The sequence below is a fragment of the Heterodontus francisci genome, chromosome 10 (genome assembly GCF_036365525.1).
Source record: "Heterodontus francisci isolate sHetFra1 chromosome 10, sHetFra1.hap1, whole genome shotgun sequence".
NCBI lineage: Eukaryota > Metazoa > Chordata > Chondrichthyes > Heterodontiformes > Heterodontidae > Heterodontus > Heterodontus francisci.
In genome coordinates, this window is record NC_090380.1 from 75,680,180 (window position 1) to 75,695,315 (window position 15,136).

A 15,136-nucleotide genomic window follows, 5' to 3' on the forward strand; every position below is an offset into this window, starting at 1 on the left:
GATTGGAGTACAGGACGAAGGAAGTATTGCTACAATTATACAGGGTTTTGGTGACACCACATCTGGAGTACTTTGTGCAGTTTTGGTCTACACATTTAAGAAAGGATATACTTCCATTGGAGGCAGCACAGTGAAAGTTCGCTAGATTGGTCCCTGGGATGAGGGGATTGTCCTATGATGAGAGGCTAAGTAAATTGAGCCTATATTCTCTGGAGTTTAGAAGAATGACAGGTGATCTCATTGAAACATATAAAATTCTAAAGGGGCTGGATAAGGTAGACACTGAGAGATTATTTCCACTGATCAGGGAATCTAAAACGCAGGGGCACAGTCTCAGGATAAGGCACCGAACATTCAGGACTGAGATGAAGAGATATTGCTTCATTCAAAGGATAGTGAATCTTTGGAATTGTCTACCCCAGCGGATCGTGGATGATCCATCGTTGAATACATTTAAGGCTGGGATAGACAGATTTTTGGTCTCTCAGGCAATCTAGGGATATGGCGAACAGGCGGGAAAGTGGAGTTGAATCCTAAGATAAGCTATAATCATTTTGAATGGCGAAACAGACTCGATGGGCTATATGGTCTACTCCTGCTCCTATTTCTTGTGTTCTTGTGTTCAGCCTCCTGCAAGCGGACCTACTGCACCAGAGAGGCCATGCTTTGCCAGTGGTAAATATTGAGTGCTGTGCTTACTTTCACTGGCACAGGCAAGATGTAGCCAGCTGGGAGAGCAGATTGCAGATTTTGTTGGAAAAGGCCATGAAGTTCTGTGACAGCCTCTCTTGAGAAAGAAGTGCAGCCTAATGATACACTGCCCCTCAGAAAACTGGAAGTAGCTGCCTGTGGTTCACTAGAACCTGTGGGTAGGTTGGGCATACCTGCAAGCATCCCGTTCTCCACTGTAATCTCCTCAGAGTCCCTGAGGTTCCCTCATCTACTGCTGCTATTCTTATTGTTCTCTTCCTCCAACCCAAGTAGAGTGGCTTGGATGACACCCATGCTGAACACTGTGTAGTCCTCCTTCTGAGATTTTTGAAAGCTACGAAGCAAAATAAAGCAGATATACAGTAATTTATGAACCATAAGTTTCTCCAAAAAATCCAGCTAGGTGAATAGCAAACAGATTCCAATGATCTAAGTACATGCAGGTGAGTTCCTCTTCAAAAGCATTTTGTGATGGAATCTGCAGCCTGTAGAACCCATGGGGAAATGGGTCCGAACTGTTGTCTGAACAGATGGTTTATCAAATGCTCTGGCAGGTGCACTGACCCTAGTTTGCAAAGATTGTTTCCTTTTTTGGAATAGAATGTGCCAACAAAAATTGAAAGCAAAAACTTCAGGTTGCTGAGGTAACTAAAACTGGTTGGAACCAGATTTAAGCATAATACAGTGCCATCCAAGCTCAGATGGCAGGAAGGGTTTTTTTTTTACCGGGCAGGTTGAAAAAAGCGAAAATGGAATCTCGCAGCGGTTTCTGCTATTTAGAGGAATTGATTAACCAGACCCAGCCATACAATGCACAGGGTTGTCACTGAAGGGCACGGATAAAGGTAACACTGGGAATCCATACCATTAAGCCTGTCGTGAGGAGAACTGAGAAGGTTCTGGAGAAGTACGCTGTTTTTCTTTTGGTGAAGACTGTACCTGTGAAGTTCAGGATTAAAGTGAAACCACTGTCAGTCAAGAATTGTGGCTGCATTTGGAAGACAGAATCTAAAGACCTACCTGAGGAATTTCTGGGTTTTGAAGAACTGTGTGACTGTAATTTGGTGCCATAGCTGCTGAATGGATTGCCTAGTAAATGCATGAGATTCGCCTTTGTTGTATCTGATAGTGAATATGTAATTTGTAATATCTTGACCGTGATCTACTGGTAATTCATGTTTAAGTTATGTTGAATTTGGTTTGATCATTCAACCAAAAGTTATAAAAGTGATACCTTGTTTACTGTGAGTTTTTCTTATCAAGGTTGTTTGGTAAATTTGGTTCTTTTGGTTTATTGGTCTCCACAGGGATCATAACAATTTCCAAATCTTATTTTCAGGATTTAGGATTTTTATTATTTTAGGATCTTGATTTTAAATACATTAAAGAGGCTTCTGCCTGCTTCAGGTGCCCTCAGAAAGACCCCGATCAAAATAACAGTTGGTGGATCAGGAGCAGAAATGGAACAGTTGGTATAACCTCACGAATTTCAGAATGCTGACATCCAGTTCCCGCCCAGCAAAGGCAGTTAAAATTAACCCCCATATTTCTATATCTGCATCCGTCTCTCTCTTTCCATATATACTTCTCCCTCTGTGCCACTACTCCCCCACACCATTCCCCCTGCCCCCTATACTGGGTTTTTTCTTATATACTCAACATACCACTGCCCTTCTTCAGGAGCAAAAGGAGTGACAACTGTATCTCCCTTCAGCCCAGTCTCACAGGATCATAACAACAGACTAAGATGCAAAAGGCTAACAAGCTTAAGCCACAATAATTTGACCTGTGTTGCTTTTTATTTTCTTACATTGCAGTTAATCCCCTTCTATCAGGAGCTGATGAGCAAGATCTGTCCACCCACAAGCCAAATAACTGTTGTTCCTTGCACAAACCACTTTCCATTCCTGGCGACGTCTTGAAAGACATTGGGTCAAGTTAGTACCAAACTCTTATAAATTTACATTTGAAAGAATAAGATTTGAATTAAGATGTTAGCAAATTATGAAAAGTTTCTTTAACATTTTAAATAAATACTGATATGGCAGGAGGCAGCTTAGAATGGAAAATAAGCTTTAGATGGATAAATACTATGGAAATAGGAAGATTGAAAAAGGTTAACTGGGAAAAGACAGTAAGAAAAATCAGAATGCAGTAAGCAAAAAAAATAACATTCCAAACTAAAATGTATATAGAATTATAGAATGGTTACAGCACCGAAGGAGGTCATATTGGTAAATAAGTAGACTTGGATATAAAACTTGCAGCAGAAATATGGAAAAATGAAGGAGCTATATTAATCGGTGTAGTGTTGTCCAATATATTAGCTTCTGGTCTTAGTGAGAGAGAGGAACTGAAGGAGATCAGTATTAGTAGAGAAATGGTGTTGGGGAAATTGATGGGATTGAAGGCCGATAAATCCCCAGGGCCTGATGGTATGCATCCCAGAGTACTTAAGGAAGTGGCCCTAGAAATACTGGATGCATTGGTGATCATCTATCAAGATTCTATAGAGTCTGGAACAGTTCCTACAGATTGGAGGGTAGCGAATGTAACCCCACTATTTAAAAAGGGAGGTAGAGAGAAAGCAGGGAATTAAAGACCAGTCAGCCTGACGTCGGTAGTGGGGAAAATTCTAGAGTCTATTATCAAAGATTTTATAACAGAGCACTTGGAGAACAGTGGTAGAATCGGGCAGAGTCAGCATGGATTTATGAAAGGGAAATCATGCTTGACAAATCTACTAGAATTGCTCAGGGATGTAACTAGTAGAGTTGATGAGGGGGAGCCAGCGGATGTGGTTTATTTGGACTTTCAGAAGGCTTTCGACAAAGTCCCACATAAGAGATTAGCATGTAAAATTAAAGCGCATGGGATTGGGGGTAGTGTATTGCGATAGATAGAAAATTGGTTGGCAGACAGGAAACAAAGAGTAGGAATAAATGGGTCTTTTTCCGAATGGCAGGCAGTGACTAGTGGGGTTCCGCCATGGATGGGTGCTCGGACCCCAGCTATTCACAATATATATTAATGATTTAGATGAGGGAACTAAATGTAATATCTCCAAATTTGCAGATGACACAAAACTGGGTGGGAGGGTGAGTTGTGAGGAGGATGCAGAGAGGCTTCAGGGTGATATGAACAAGTTGAGTGAGTGGGCAAATACATGGCAGATGTAGTATCTTTTGGATAAATGTGAGGTTATCCACTTTGGTAGCATAAACAGGAAGGCAGATTATTATCTGAATGGCTATAAACTGAGAGAGGGGAATATGCAGCGAGACCTGGGTGTTCTCGTACACCAGTCACTGACGGTAAGCATGCAAGCGCAACAGGCGGTAAAAAAGGCAAATGGTATGTTGGCCTTCATAGCGAGAGGATTCGAGTACAGGTGCAGGGATGGCTTGCTGCAATTATACAGGGCCTTGGTGAGGTCACACCTGGAATATCGTGTGCAGTTTTGGTCTCCTTATCTGAGGTTCTTGCTATAGAGGGAGTGCAGCAAAAGTTTACCAGACTGATTCCTGGGATGGCGGGACTGACGCATGAGGAGAGATTGAGTCAGTTTGGATTATATTTGCTGGAGTTCAGAAGAGTGAGGGGGGATCTCAGAGAAACCTATAAAATTCTAACAGGACTTGACAGGATAGATGCAGGAAGGAGGTTCCTGATAGTGGGGGAGTCCAGGACCAGGGATCATAGTCTAAGGATACGGGGTAAACCTTTCAGGACTGAGATGAGGAGAAATTTCTTCAGCCAGAGAGTGGTAAGCCTGTGGAATTCGCTACCACAGAAAGCAGTTGAGGCCAAAACATTGTATGTTTTCAAGAAGGAGTTTGATATAGCTCTTGGGTCTAAAGGGATCAGAGGGTATGGGGCAAAAGCAGGAACAGTTTACTGAATTGGATGATCAGCCATGATCATAATGAATGGCGGAGCAGGCTTGAAGGGCTGAATGGCCTACTCCTATTCCTATTTTCTATATTTCTATGGTCACATATGCCAAATTGGGAATCTAATGTGACTGAATGTATTTCTGATGGGATGATGGCATAGTAGTAATGTTACTGAACTAGTAATCCAGAGGTTAATCTTGGACTAATGCTCCAGAGGTATGTGTTCAAATTCCACCATGGCAGCTGGAGAAATTTAAATTCAGTTGATTAATAAATATGAAATAAAATGCTTGTCTCAAAGATTCTGATCATCAAAACTACCACATTATTGTTAAAAATCCATCTGATTCATTAATGTCCTTCAGAGGTGGAAATCTGCCATCCTTACCAGGTCTGGCCTACACGTGACTTCAGATGCACAGGAATGTGGGAGAGTCTTAACTGCCCTCTGAAATGATCTAGCAAGCCACTCAGTTGCATCAAACCACTACAGAAAAAAGCATTGTGGGTGTGTGATTCAAGAAGGCTGCTCACCACCATCTTCTCAAGGACAATTAGGGATGGGCAACAAATGCTAGCCATGTCAGCGACTCTCACATCCCAAGAACAAACAGAAAAATAAAGAAAAGTAATTGAGACTGCCATTGAGAATGTGATCTCAATGCTCAAATTTGCACGGTTTATACATGTGTACTTCAGTCTTTTTAGTGCGTTTGTTGATAAAAAGTAAGATTAAGTGCATGTGTGCAAGTGTTTTTTGATCATTGAGCGCTTCAATTCCTTGGTTACTGAATGGTGGTAACTTTATGGAAAGTAAATGCACACGTGTGAAGCTGTGTTATGTGGATGTATGTAAGGCATCTTCCACTAAAGTTGCACAAAAATCAATGCATGTGGCATAGCTACATTTGTGGCTAGACAGCAATTTCTATTGGCTATCACTAAATTGCAGACAGTGTCATAGAACCAAACTGTAGGAATCTAAATAAAGGAGTGGTTCAAACTAAATTCCTTTGGATTGAGCTGAGGAGTCGGTCACACTACTGTGTGTATATGAGACACCATCAAACAATGGAACTTGATGAAATTTGTAAACAAACTAAAGAGGCATTTATTAACAATAATTATAATTGTCAGATTGTAAATTCTAAAAATAGACTACAGTAGGAATTAGCCTTGTGATAAGAAAGAAGACTCTCCATGTGTTTACAACTGATATGGTTTGGGGTAATGAAATGGAGCAAATGAACAATCTAAAAGTAGGGGAATATTTATGAAGCAGTGATTATAATATAAATGTGTTTAGTATATAACTAGGAAAGGAGGGAAAAAAAGCAATTGAATGCAAGGACTGGGAAAGCAAATTATAGTGATATGAAAAGAGATCATGCCCAGATTAAATGGAAAGAAAAATTGTCAAAGAGAACTGTAGATCAGCAATGGTGGGAAATATTTGAATGGGGCTACAAATCAAATATATTCCAATTGGGAAAAAAACTATATCATAGGCTCAGAATTCCTTAGATTAATAAAGTAATTCAATTGAATTCAAAATTTAAAAAGAGAGTGTTACGACCAGGTGAGAAAGGTGTCTAGGGTTCCCTCTCAGCCTTCACCTGGACTTACCGTAACAGGGTTTTATTTTTAAACACACCGTGTTTTTAGCTCCCCTTGGTGAATCCTTGTTCACTGTTTTCCAATTATAAGACAAAGAAACCAGCACAAACAGGTTTTCTTAGGTTTAAAGAAGAAAGGTTGAAATTTATTAAACTTAAACTCTAATTCGGTTAACGCCTATGGATACACGATGCACCCATGTGCGATACATACATGCAGATAGAGACAGAAAAGAGCAGAAGAAATAAAGTGGAAAAGTTTGAGGCACTATCTGAAGAGGGTTTTTGTTATGGTTCTTCGAGCTGACTGTACAGTCCTTGATTTTCGGTGGGGCCCAGTATTCTTCTTAAACCTTGTTTGCTGTAGGAGACTTTTCTCTTTTGGGGTTCATGTGTCTTCAGTGGATTTGGAGTTCTGTAAGAAAGAGATGGGAGCAGACAGACAGGAGAGTTCTTCTTCAATCCAGGAGCATTCTGCAGTCCCTGAGTTCAAACTGTTTGTACAGTTCAGAAAAAACAGGTTGTCAAGCAGGTTGTCACATGACCAGCTGGTCTGACCATGTCTGTTTGTGGATTCGGCCATCCCAGCAGTCATACTGAAATTTTAGCTCCCTCACCTTCAATGTGTGGTGCTCAAAGTCCATTGTGGGTTAAATTGGATAAGGGAAGTAACCCCTTTGTCTCCACGAGCATTGTCTGTTAATATGCAAATACCATACCAGCCAAGGGCCTGGTGATTTTTTTAAACAAGTCCTTTCTTCACTTCAGCAAAAGTTTTCAAATCAATGTTCATATGACAAAATTGATATGCCTCATTCTTGGCAGGTGGGGGCCTGCACGACAAGAGTTTAGCACTTATAGAATAGCTACAAATGAAAAGATGCAAAAAGGGAAATTCGAAAGGTGAAGAGGGAAGATCTGTGAAAATTAACAAAAAAGAAACGTGATGTAAAAGGTTTTTTATAGATCAGAATAATCTGGGTAGGACTGCTAAGAGTTTAAGGAGGGAAGTTTGTGGCAAATGTGAGTGAATTACAGAGATTTTAAAAAAGTAATTTGCCTTAGTTTTTACAGAGGAGATGAATATTGGGACTGTAGAACCATCAATGTTTAACAGCATTATTCAAAGAGAAATGTTACCAAAGTGGGTCCTTAAAATTAGACATAACACAGGGACCCTAAATGCTTATATCCAAAGATTTGAGAGGAGAAAAGGGAAGAAGTTTCAATGATTGTAACTGTAATTTCCAAAATTCTATGAAAAAAAAATTGTGCCAGAGTAATGAAGGATGGCAAATGTAGCTCACCACTTCAAAACATAGAGGATGTGGAGGGGAACTTGCAGGTGGTGGTGTTCCCACGCATTTACTGCCATTGTCCTTCTAGTTGGTAGAGGTCACAGGTTTGGAAGGTGCTGTCTGAGTAGTTTTGGTGTGTTTCTGCAGGGCATCTTGTAAATGGTACAAACTGCTGCCATTGTGTGTCGGTGGTGGAGGGAGTGAATGTTTGTGGACATGGTGCCAATCAAGTGGGCTGCTTTGTCCTGAATGGTGTCGAGCTTCTTGAGTGTTGTTGGAGCTGCACCCATCCAGCACCCATCCAGGCAAGTGGAGAGTATTCCATCACACTCCTGACTTGTGTCTTGTAGATGGTGGACAGGCTTTGGGGAGTCAGGAGGTGAGGTACGTGCCACAGGATTACTAGCCTCTGACCTGCTCTTGTAGCCACGGTATTTATATGGCTACTCCAGTTCAGTTTCTGGTCAATGATAACCCCCAGGATGTTGATAGTGGGGGATTCAGTGATCGTAGTGCCATTGAATGTCAAGGGGAGTTGGTTAGATTCTCTTTTGTTGGAGATCGCCATTGCCTGGCACTTGTGTGGCGTGAATGTTATTTGCCACTTATCAGCCCAAGCCTGGATATTGTCCAGGTCTTGCTGCATTTCTACACAGACTGCTTCAGCATCTGAGGAGTCGCGAATAGTGCTGAGCATTGTGCAGTCATCAGTGAATATCCCCACTTCTGACCTTATGATTGAAGGAAAGTCATTGATGAAACAGCTGAAGATGGTTGGGCCTAGAACACTACCCTGAGGAATTCCTGCAGTGGTGACCTGGAGCTGAGATGATTGGCCTCCAACAACCACAACCATCTTCCTTTGCACTAGGTACAATTCCAACCAGCATTGAGTTTTCCCCCTGATTCCCATTGACTTCAGTTTTGCTAGGGCTCCTTGATGCCATACTCAGTCAAATGCTGCCTTGATGTCAAGGGCAGTCACTCTCACCTCATCTCTTGAGGTCATCTTTTTTATCCATGTTTGAACCAAGACTGTAATGAAGACAAGAGCTGAGTGGCCCTGGCAGAACCCAAACTGAGTGTCACTGAGCAGGTTGTTGCTAAGCAAGTGCCGCTTGATAACACTGTCAATGACACCTTCCATCACTTTACTGATGATCGAGAGTAGACTGATGAGGCGGTAATTGGCCGGGTTGGATTTGTTGTGCTTTTTACGTACAGGACAGACCTGGGCAATTTTCCACATTGCCGGGTAGATGCCAGTGTTGTAGCTGTACTGGAGCAGCTTGGCTAGGGACGCGGAAAGATCTGGAGCACAAGTCTTCAGTACTATTGTCGGAATGTTGTCAGGGCCCATAGCCTTTGCAGTTTCCAGTGCCTTCAGTCGTTTCTTCATATCACGTGGAGTGAATCGAATTGGCTGAAGACTGGCATCGGTGTTGCTGGGGACTGCAGGAGGAGGCCGAGATGGGTCATCCACTCAGAACTTCTGGCTGAAGATTGTTGCAAATGCTTCAGCCTTATCTTTTGCACTGATGTGCTGGTCTCCCCCATCATTGTGGATGGAGATATTTGTGGGGCCACCTCCTCCTGCTAGTTATTTAATTGTCCACCACCATGTGGCAGGACTGCAGAGCTTCGATCTGATCCATTGGTTATGGGATCGCTTAGCTCTGTCTATTGCATGCTGCTTACACTGTTTGGCATGCAAGTTGTCCTCTATTGTAGCTTCGCCAGGTTGACACATCATTTTGAGGTATGCCTGGTGCTGCTCCTGGCATGCCCTCCTGCACGCTTCATTGGTCTCCAGGCTTGTTGGTAATGGTAGAGTGGGGGATATGCCAGGCCACGATGTTACAGATTGTGGTTGAGTACAATTCTGCTGCTGCTGATGGTCCAAAGTGCCTCATGGATGCCCAGTTTTGCATTGTTAGATCTGTTTGAAATCTATCCATTTAGCACAGTGGTAGTGCCACACAACATGATGGAGGATGCAATAGTGCCGCTGCCTGGACTGCTCTGAGCATGTTCGCACACCAACTGCATATTCAGTGAGTGGTAACCTTTACAGTTGTGGTGCATCTCAGCATTTCGATGTGGCACCCACAAAGCCACGTGTATCCAATTCTGTATCCAACTTGCCACTTTCTCTTAAATCCCATGAGCTTTTGCTTTTCTGACCAGTCTGTGGGGCTTTCTCAAAAGCCTTGCTAAAATCCACGTAGACTACATTGAATGCATCACCCTCATTGACCCTACTTGTCACCTCAAAAAATTCAATCAAGTTAGTCAGCCACGATCTTCTCAACAACAAATCCATGCTGACTGCCCTTGAGTAATCAGTGCTTTTCTAAATTACAATTTATGACGTCTCTCAGAAAGTTTTCCAATAATTTGTCCACCGCCAAGGTTAGGCTGACTGGCCTGTAATTATTAAGTCTATCCCTTTCTCCCTTGTTAAACAATGGTGCAACATTATCAGTCCCCCAACATCACGTCTGTAGACAGAGAGGATTGGAAAATGATGGTCGGAGCCTCCACTATTTTCTCTTTTGCTTCCCTAAGCAGCATGGGATATATTTCACCCATCCCTGGTGATTTATCTACATTCAAAGATGTTAAGCCCCTAAATATTTCCTCTCTCACAATGTTTATCCCATCCAATATTTCTTACTCCTCTTCCTTAACTACAGTGCCTGCATCATCCCCCTCTTTTGTGAAGTATTCATAAGACTCATGCCTATGTCTTCTGCCTCCACACGCAGGTTGCCAGATATGCCCTATTCTTTCCTTAGTTATCCTCTTGCTGTTTGCATATTTCTAAAAAGCTAGTCTCAATCAAGCATGATGCATATCTAATGTTCATAGCCTCACCTCACTCACAAACACTTAGCACTGCTACAATCATCACACTCACATCTCACAGCTTGGTGGCAAAGGCTGTGCTCTCATGATGGCCAGATTGTGATGGATACAGTGACCACTACAAATAGGGGCACACACTCTGGTGAGTACTGCAGGGTTCCTCCAGAGCAGTCCAGGCAGCAGCACTATTGCATCAGCACCCCAATGGTCTGCTCTATGATGGCTTGTGTGGCAGCATACAGCACTGTATGCATGCTGGCAACATGTGGTTGGATTGTGGAGGGGAGTCATGAGCCAGATGTTAAGCAGATAATCCTTGTTGCTCAGTAGCTGGCCTCTGGTTTGATATGATGACTCAAATACAGTGGACCAGAATAAAAGTATTATGACAGCTACCAAGATAGTGAGCATTCACCAGCAGGATGTGCTGAGCATGTTCGCACACCAACTGCATATTCAGTGAGTGGTAACCTTTACAGTTGTGGCGCATCTCAGCATTTCGATGTGGCACCCACAAAGCCACGTGTGTGTAGCTAATGGCACCCTGCACCATATGGAAGCCTGTTATCCTGGCAAAGCCACATGCATGCTCTACCTGCTCCTTTCTGTTCAGAGAGAACGCAATGAACACCCCTCTCCTGGCATAAAGGAAGTCTATCACCTCTCTTAAGTAGCAGTGGATGGCAAACTGGGGGAAGTTACAAATATGACACCTGCTCCAGCCTGGAAGGATCCGACTTGAAGAAATTCAGAGCCCATCACCTTCACTGCCACTGACAACACTGCTCTTGCCCTGCTCTAAGGTTGCAGGTCTGGCTGCAAGAGGTGGCAGAGTTCTGTGAGGACTTCCTTCATAAAGCACAGACAATGCACACTCACTACTCCTGGCTTAGGTGGAGGTAAGAGAAATGCTGGAAGACCCTAGGTGGCCTTCTGCTGAGAGCCCTTCTCCCCCTTCTCCTCCTCCCTTTTTGAGCAGCTTGTCCTCTTCTTTTCTGCCTCTGCTCCATCTCCCTCTCATGTTGCAGTCCAAAGGGGATGGTAATGATAGCAACCATGACTGGGAGCAAGTAGTCTGACCAAAATCCTTGAAGTCAAGATCAAGCCTTCTCCATATGCAGCATCACTCCCTGTCAACTTCACCAACTTTAATCAACTCTGCAAACAACCAAGCGATTCCACAAACTCAAACAGAGCCAGTAGAAATTGATCAACAACTGAACTGGGAGTAGTTGACGATCCTTTTAAATAGCACTGGTGAGGGCCGTGTCCGTCCTGCTGCTGATATGTTCAGCCGTGCATGTTTAAGAGAGGGTATTAGCTGGAATTGGGAAGTTGAAAATGGCAGCGCTGATGTCAAATCAGCATTGCATGCTGACTGCCGTCACAATCTGCCTAGTCTGTATGCCAACACTGCCCTAACACCCATGCTAATGTCCTCACCAAGGTGGTGTCTGGAGCTATGCGAGAAGTATGTGCACACACCGCAGATGCCTGGTACCCGTTGCATCAAAACTACGGGTGCTACAGAGCCCAATTTTGCGGCCATACTTCTTTAAATTTCACCTATCGGGTTATCTTGTATCTTCAAATATATAAAGATTATATTAAACAGATGGGTTTTTTAAAATTTTAGCTACACCATTATACAATGTATTTGATTTCAGTACTCATTTGACAAAATGAAATAATCTAAAACTATTTGTAAGTCTCTAATTGTGTTGTGTAAATTTTTCACTTCAATAAGAAAATGGAGTGTTGCAATACAGACCTGAAGAGCTACCAGCTGATGGAAGTAACATCATATTCAATAAAAGCCTAATAATTGATGCTGCCAACCAGCCAAGAAAAGAGAAAATCAAACTCCCATCAGCAATTTTGAGCTCAAAGCCAGGTTCGCTACCTAATCAGAGGGTAAGAGTGATGTTGAATAACACTAACAGTGTTAATTAAATGACATTGATATCATGTCATCCCATTTAAAACATCCCAGTCGGGTTTCCACCCTTGCCACAGCATTGAAATAGTCCTCATCAAAGTCACAAATTATATCCTATGTGACTGTAACTGTGATAAGCTATTCCACCTCATCCTTCTCGGCTGTCTGCAGCCTTTGACATAGTTGACCACACCTTCCGACCCCATATCCTCTCCATTACTTCTTACTTCCACCTTTATAACATCCTCCAATGCCTCTCCTCTGTTGACCAGCTCAGTGAGCCCAGTTCCATTCCTATTCATGTAATCATAGCCAGAAAATTACCATCAATGGCTTCTCTTCCCACTGCCACACCATTATCTCTGAAATCTCCCCAGGATCTGTCCTTGGCTACCTCCTATTTATTATCTACAAGATGGCCCTCAGCGACATCATCCAAAAACACCTCAGGTTCTGCATGTACACTGACAACACCTTGTTCTACCTCACCACCACCACCTTTCTCAAACCATTATACTGCCTCTGATTTGTCAGGCTGCTTGCTCGACATCCAGTACTAGATAAGCAGGCAATTCCACCAACTAAGAACTATTGTCTTCTGTTCCTGCCACAAACTCAGTTCGTTAACCACTGCCTCTCTCCCTCTCTATGGCCACTGTCTGAGGCTGAACCAGACTGTTTTGCAACCTTGGTGTCTTAATTGACTCTGAGCTGAGCTTCTGACCCCATAACTTCTCCATCTACATCCTTTTCTATAACACTGTCTGTCTGCACCCATGCCTCAGCTTATCTGCTGCTGAAATTCTCCTTTGTTACCTCTTAATTTGACTATTCCGATGCTCTCTTGGCCATCCTCTCACATTCTACCCATTGTAAACTTGACCTCATCTAAAATTCTGTTGCCTTTGTCCTAACTTGCACCGTCTTGTTCATCCATTACCCCTGTTCTTGCTGATCTACATTGGCTCCCGTTCTGGCAATGTTTCGTCTTCAAAATTCTCAAGCTGTTTTCAATCCTTCCAGGATCTCATTCCTCCCTGGCTCTGTGACCTTCTCCAGCCCTGCAACCCTGCAAGTTCTCTGCGTTCCTCTAATTCTGGCATTTTATGCATCCCCAGTTTTAATCACTTTACCATTGGTGGCAGTGCCTTCAGCTGCCTAGGCCCTAGGCTTAGGAATGCTATCTCTGAACCACACTGTCTCTCTACCCCTCTCTCCTCCTTCAATACACTCCTTAAGTTTTTGGTCACCTGTCCCAATATCTCCTTAAGTGGCTTGGTTTCAAATTTTGTTTGACAATTGCTCCTATGAAGCACCTTGGGACATTTTAAAGTGTTAAAGGTGCTAAATATATGCAAGTTGTTGTTGTTGTTGAGAATGAAGCAGCTAATAAAAGCAGAAAAGTGCTCAAACATTTCAGCTGCCACCAACTTTTGGAAACCTAGCTAATACCAGCATTATAGTCATTTGGTCCAAAGTATTATTTGAGGAAACAAATAACTCCCAACATGGTTAAACTTATTTAATAGATTTTTTTAACAGGACCCATCTGGATAAGACATCAATTATATGATTTTCACATGCAATGTTTTTATTATTTTCAGTCTGGGAATGAAATAACAATGAAGAGTCCTGGATTTTTCAATAAATTGTCGTAATTCTAATTATTGAGAATCTCATGAAAAAAAAATCACATAGGATTTGTGTTTCATTAGGAACTTTAGAGTAACTCCTGAAACCCTCAATCCATACTTTCTCCTATACTGATAAATAGATCGACACTATTTGAAAGATTGGCCCAGATTTTAACTGGCTCCACCTGGCAGAAAAGGTGGGGCAGCAGTTAAAATAACAAATGTCACCTCCCTCCACCAATCTCACTTCCTTCACAGTGTGTTCCACATTAACCTGTTCTTTTGTGCAGGATACCAGCAGGGAGAAAGCAGGGTCCTGTTTTAAATATGCAGATTGGGTCTCATGGTGTTATCAGGCTCCAATCTGCAATATGAACCTGAGGCCTCGGCAAAGGGACACAAGCAGTGTTGGCTCTTCTGTCAGGCAAAACCTGCCAGCAGACAGATCCAGAGCTAGAACAGGTCTTGGAGGTAAGTTTAAAATTGATTTTTCAGGTTTTCTTGTGGGGCAGGAGATCTCCTCCAGGCCTTACAAGGAAGCCTTGGACCTCCCTTGAACTGGGCAACCCTTCCCCCACCACCCCTCCTCCTGATCATAAACCCTGCACCACACAACCCCCATCCCCAAATGGGAACCTGGAGCTAATGTTTCCTTCTGAGTGCCAGGCACCCGTCCCCAGCTGTGGACTTCTACTGCTAGTTTTCCCTTCCATCTGCTGGCCAACATGGCAATTTGACCAGTTGCTAGGTGGGAGGTAGCCCAACAATATGCTAATGAGACCCTGTTGTTACAGTTGGCAAGACCCCCATGTCCCCAGCCTTGCCAGATTCCTTGGCCTATTACATGCTTTCCCACACTCTTCCCAGATCCCCACTAATATCAAGGCCATTATCTCTGTCTGTTTTAAGCTATCTTAGCCTGTGAAAACCAGACCATCAAATTTATAATTTTATCTGGAATTTAGAAGGTTAAGGGGTAATTTGGTCAAAGTTTTCAATATATTAAGGGGAACAGCTAGGAAGAAACTATTAGTGCTAGTTGAGGAGTCCAGGACTGTGGGCATAGTCTAAAAATTAGAGCCAGACCTTTCTGGCATGAAATTAGGAAACACTTCCACATGCAAAGGGTAGTAGAAATTTGGAACTGTCTTCAGCAAGCATCAGTTGATGCTAG

General features: G+C 42.8%; 1 protein-coding gene across 13 annotated transcripts in view; it reads left to right on the forward strand.

The window, feature by feature from the left end:
- Window positions 1-15,136, forward strand: part of spag17 (sperm associated antigen 17) — a 428,416-nt gene that overhangs the window by 387,322 nt on the left and 25,958 nt on the right. For 12 of the 13 annotated variants that reach the window (XM_068040791.1, XM_068040788.1, XM_068040787.1 and 9 more), the window contains 2 exons: window positions 2,529-2,648; window positions 12,137-12,303. In XM_068040791.1, the coding sequence (XP_067896892.1) occupies window positions 2,529-2,648; window positions 12,137-12,303 (287 nt within the window). Of the gene's footprint in view, window positions 1-2,528; window positions 2,649-4,972; window positions 5,092-12,136; window positions 12,304-15,136 lie in introns of those variants that run through there. The other variant, XM_068040795.1, reaches the window with a different exon arrangement.